The following is a 5,074-nucleotide window of genomic DNA, read 5'->3' as shown; positions in this document are numbered from 1 at the left end:
GTAAGTCTTAAAGAATAAATTTAGAAAAACCAATCATCCAGAAAAAGTAATGCTAATTTATTTATAATACAGATCCATAGCATATACATTTAATTTACCTTTCCATGTGTATGTTTTAAGCATAGCATATGATCTTAATGGCATCTGAGTTTGTGTTGGGCATCAAACATTCATATCCTTTTGAAGTTGTAAGACAAATGATTTTTCCTATAAATGTATATATTTCTTAGAAAAAATTTTGGTTATAAATATTTGTCTCATCAAATATTAATCTCTGGATAGAAAATACGATTATTTTCTAAAAGGAAAGATTAGTTCATCATTTAAGAGTTATAAAATTGTATAAGTAATTCACAGTCTAACTAAAGTAAAGATTTTTAAAAACAATTGGCTTACTATTCTGTAAGTAGTCCCCTCTTATCCACTGTTTTGCTTTCCATGGTTTCTCCTGTGATCAAATGCGGTCTGACAATATTGCGTGGAAAAGTCCACAAATGAACAGTTCACAAATTTTAAATTGGTTTTCAATCATAGCCCAATGTTGCATCACAGTGCCTACATTATTCCCCTCACTGTATCTCATCATGTAGACATTTTGTCTTCCCATGAAGCATTTTGTCATCACAAGAAAAATGAGCACTTTTTCAATAAGATGGTTTGAAAGAAAAATACAGATTGCATTCACATAAGTTTTATTACATTATGTAGTTATAATTGTTCTATTTTATTTGTAGTGATTTTTGTTAATCTCTTCCTTGCCTAATTTATAAATTAAAGTGTATAATATGTATTTATGGATATAAAAATAGTGTATATAGGGTTCAGTATCAACCCCAGTTTGAGGCACCCACTGGGGGTCTTGGAATGTAGCTGCTGTGGATAAAAGTGAATTACTGCACTTAATTTACCCTTGTGTCTCCCTTCAGGATGGATTGTAGGAATGCCCTATGGAAAATTACAATCAAACATCAACTGATTTCATCTTGTTGGGGTTGTTCCCACCATCAAGAATTGGCCTTTTTGTCTTCACCCTCATTGTTCTCATTTTCCTAATGGCTCTAATTGGAAACCTATCCATGATTCTTCTCATCTTTTTGGACACCCATCTCCACACACCCATGTATTTCCTGCTTAGTCAGCTCTCACTCATTGACCTAAATTACATCTCTACCATTGTTCCTAAGATGGTTTATGATTTTCTGTATGGAAACATGTCTATTTCCTTCATTGGATGTGGGATTCAGAGTTTCTTCTTCTTGACTTTAGCAGTTGCAGAAGCACTGCTCCTGACATCAATGGCCTATGATCGTTATGTGGCTATTTGCTTTCCTCTCCACTATCCCATCCGCATAAGCAAAAGAGTGTGTGTGCTGATGATAACAGGATCTTGGATGATAGGCTCCATCAACTCTTGTGCTCACACGGTATATGCACTCCATATCCCATATTGCAAGTCCAGAGCCATCAATCATTTTTTCTGTGATGTTCCAGCTATGTTGACCCTAGCCTGCAGGGATACCTGGCTCTATGAGAGCACAGTGTTTTTGAGCAGCACCATCTTTCTTGTGTTTCCTTTCATTGGTATCGCATGTTCCTATGGCCGGGTTCTCCTCGCTGTCTACCGCATGCAGTCTGCAGAAGGGAGGAAGAAGGCCTATTCGACCTGCAGCACCCACCTCACTGTAGTGACTTTCTACTATGCACCCTTTGCTTATACCTATCTACGTCCAAGATCCCTGCGATCTCCAACAGAGGACAAGGTTCTGGCTGTCTTCTACACCATCCTCACCCCAATGCTCAACCCCATCATCTACAGCCTGAGAAACAAGGAGGTGATGGGGGCCCTGACACGAATGATTCAGAAAATCTTCTCGATGAAAATACAGACAAACGTTCTGTCTTAGAGTCAAAGCACAAGGTTCATATCAACTTAGCCATGTACAGCAGTGAAGAAAAACATTATTACATGCCCAGTGTGTCAAACAGAGATTAATCTAGAACATTTGTCTTTTAATTTAGTCTTGACAACATTATAATGCATATTCTAAGACATCTATTTTTGATTTTGTTTGTGTGTTTTTTTGGTTTGTTTATTTGTTTTTAATGGGTTTTGGCTCTTGTTTCTCAGGCTTGAGTGCAATGGCGCAATCTCAGCTCATCACAACTTCCGCCTCCCGGGCTCAAGCAACTCTCCTGCCTAAACTCCTGAGTCAGTTGGGATTACAGGCATGAGCCACCACGCCCTGCCTGTTTTGTTTTTTTTTTTAATCAAATATAGGTTATATATTTTCTACCAAATGTGGGCAACAGGGTTTCATTAACATGTAGAAATCAAAACAGTAAAGATCCAAACTAATCATATTATTCAGCATAATAATTATATAATAGTTGTTAATCTCCTTATTATTAAAAGAAGACAAATATAACAAATTATTTACGATTACTGAATCTCATTGTATATCAAATAGTCTTTATTTACTCTCAACTGGTGTGTATGTCTTCTTTTTCCTAATGTTTTACTAATAAGTTTACCTGAGGATAAATAATTATGTTGGCGGAGCAGCCAATTTGGCTTTAGAAAAACGAGAGTTTCTCTATCAGAAGTTCTATAGAAGTTACAGTCTATAGACCCTCTTAGACTATAATAGACTTAGTTGATTGTGGAGTAGGTTCTTTGAACCATTCCCCAGTCACATGACAACACACTCAAGATTTTCCTCCTCTGGAGCCATGGGTATTTTCATACAAGACATTGTCTTCTGTACAATTTTATTTCCACTTACTCTTCTCATAAATCAACAGGACTATTCAGCTTGAATTGGGATCAGCTCCTCTGCTCCACTATTTTTATACCTGCTTAGGCATGTGCCTAAAAGGATCACCATTATTTCATAGAAGTTATCTGCTTAGGTCCATTCTCTGAGTGAAAGGCCATTGCTCTCCAGAAGAGCCCATTCCTGAGAAACTCTTTTGTCACTGAGGAGAAGAGGCAAGGAAGGAAGGTAGAATGAGCAAGTAAGAAGAGCCTCATATTATCCAAGTGACAGCAGTGGTGAATGACTGATATGCAGTTGGTCCTTCAGCAACACAGATTTGAACTGTTCAGGTCCACTTACTTGTGGATTTTGTTCTGCCTCCACCACTCCTGAGACAACAAGAACAACTTCTCCTTCTCTTCCTCCTCCTCAGCCCACTCAACGTGAAGACAACAATGATGAAGAACTTTATGACAAACCTCTTTCCCTAAATAAATAGTAAACATATTTTCTCTTTCTGATGATTTTCTCAATAAGATATTCTTTTTCTAGCTCACTTTACTGTAAGAATAGAGTATATAAGACATATAAGATATAAAATATGAGTGAATTGAATGCTTATGTTATTTATAAGACTTCCTGTCAACAGTAGGATATCAGTGGTTAGGTTTTGGGAAGTTCAAATTTATATGCATATTCTACTGCATGGGGGTCAGTGACCCTAATTTCTATGTTGTCCTAGAGTTATCTGTATTACAATTGGAATAATCATTTTCAGACAAGAACATTAACATTTGAATACGAGGTACAAATATGGATCTGGATATACTCATACCAATTAAGCATTTAAAGTTTACTAGAGTACTGAATAATTTAAATTTTGACTTACAGAATGGCAAATGTATATGAATTTTCTTCTCCCCTAATTTAAATTAAGTAGAATTTTCTCATCATTAGGACTGCATGAGAATGTCATAATAATATGAGAAAGGGTAGTAGTTGCCTGATGTTGAAAGATTTTCCTAATGTCACATAAATAAAAGAAAAGAAAAGAAAAGAAAAGAAAAGTACTTACCAAGCACTTACTCCACTGTGAGGGACACAGACAATCACATGTCACATAAAATGATGAGACAATATGGCAACTGCAAGTTAACTTAGGCCTTTTGTTCTTTTATTGTAATGAATACAACTAATCATAACATTTTATCAATCTTGTCCACATTAATATTTTAAAGCTGTCTTTCCCATATTTTATAATCACCACCTTACTCCAGCTCCTCATCTTCTCTTCACTAAAGTTTTTCAAACTAAATCAAAATAGAATTTGAAATTTGATATTACCGGCTAAGATTCTTAACTAAAAACAACAAAATCAGTGTAATTTAAACTGAAAATACAGTATTTTTTTAAAAAATGAAAGCTTGCCAAATATCAAAAAAATGGGCATGAGTAAGGTCTGAAAATTTGCCAGCATGAGCAGTTTCCAATGTGCTTGATAATGAGTTCTGTGCGGTCACGACTCTTGCTCCTTCTGGGTGCCATTCACAGCCCTACGAACTTGGTGAATTTGTTTGTGGTGTCTTTGTAGCCTTACAGGATTTGCACTTGCCCTGCTGCTTTGAGCCACCCATTCCCATGTTAAAATCTGGGATCAAAAAATCCAGTGTAGACTCTCCACCTCTATACCGTAGCCATAGCTGAAAGTCAGGTAGGGAAGTAAGTGTGTGAGTTCTAGCGGGCCAATATGAAGGAGCTATAGAATATGTGAGAAGTTTGTTATACGCATGATACTTGGAGAAATATCCAGGGGAGAAGAAAAGAGTAGACATGATTTGTTTTGTATTTCTCAAGTAGGCCAACAAATTCCGGTGGCCCTATTTGGACAGACATTGAATGGAGTCTCAAGAGAGGCAGATAGACTTGACATGGAAGAAACTGTTCCGTGAAGAGTGAAACTTGCTGCAAAGGGGGCCCGATCCAGACCCCAAAAGAAGGGTCGTGGATCTCGTGCCAGGAAGAATTCAGGGCAGGTCCGCAGGGCAAAGCAAAATCAAGTTTATTAAGAAGGAAAAGTGGTGAAAGAACAGCAACGCCATAGACAGAGTAGGGCATTCCCGAAAGTAAGAGGAGGAACGTGTCCACCCTAGGTACAATACTTGTTTAAATACAGAATAAAAGATATCATGGGAAGATGCGCTCTGCTACAAGGGTTTGTGTTAAAGGATTAATTTTCTTAATTAGTATATTTTTCAAGAATCAATATTATTATCTTTAAAGAAAAATTAAGAATGCCTTTGTTCTTAAGATATCGGGAT

The 5,074-nt window shown here is 36.7% G+C and overlaps 1 protein-coding gene across 1 annotated transcript; it reads left to right on the top strand.

Moving 5' to 3' along the window:
• The first annotated feature begins 857 nt into the window (after nt 1-857).
• On the top strand, nt 858-1,979 carry LOC105533607 (olfactory receptor 2L2). Its single transcript, XM_011972079.1, has one exon. It carries the CDS (start codon nt 948-950, stop codon nt 1,902-1,904), a length of 957 nt encoding a protein of 318 aa, XP_011827469.1. The 5' UTR covers nt 858-947; the 3' UTR covers nt 1,905-1,979.
• Nucleotides 1,980-5,074: the final 3,095 nt, after the last annotated feature.

The sequence above is a fragment of the Mandrillus leucophaeus genome, unplaced genomic scaffold (assembly GCF_000951045.1).
Source record: "Mandrillus leucophaeus isolate KB7577 unplaced genomic scaffold, Mleu.le_1.0 Scaffold1266, whole genome shotgun sequence".
Lineage (NCBI taxonomy): Eukaryota > Metazoa > Chordata > Mammalia > Primates > Cercopithecidae > Mandrillus > Mandrillus leucophaeus.
The sequence above is the reverse complement of the archived record's forward strand: the minus strand, read 5'-3'. Positions and strand labels throughout refer to the sequence as shown.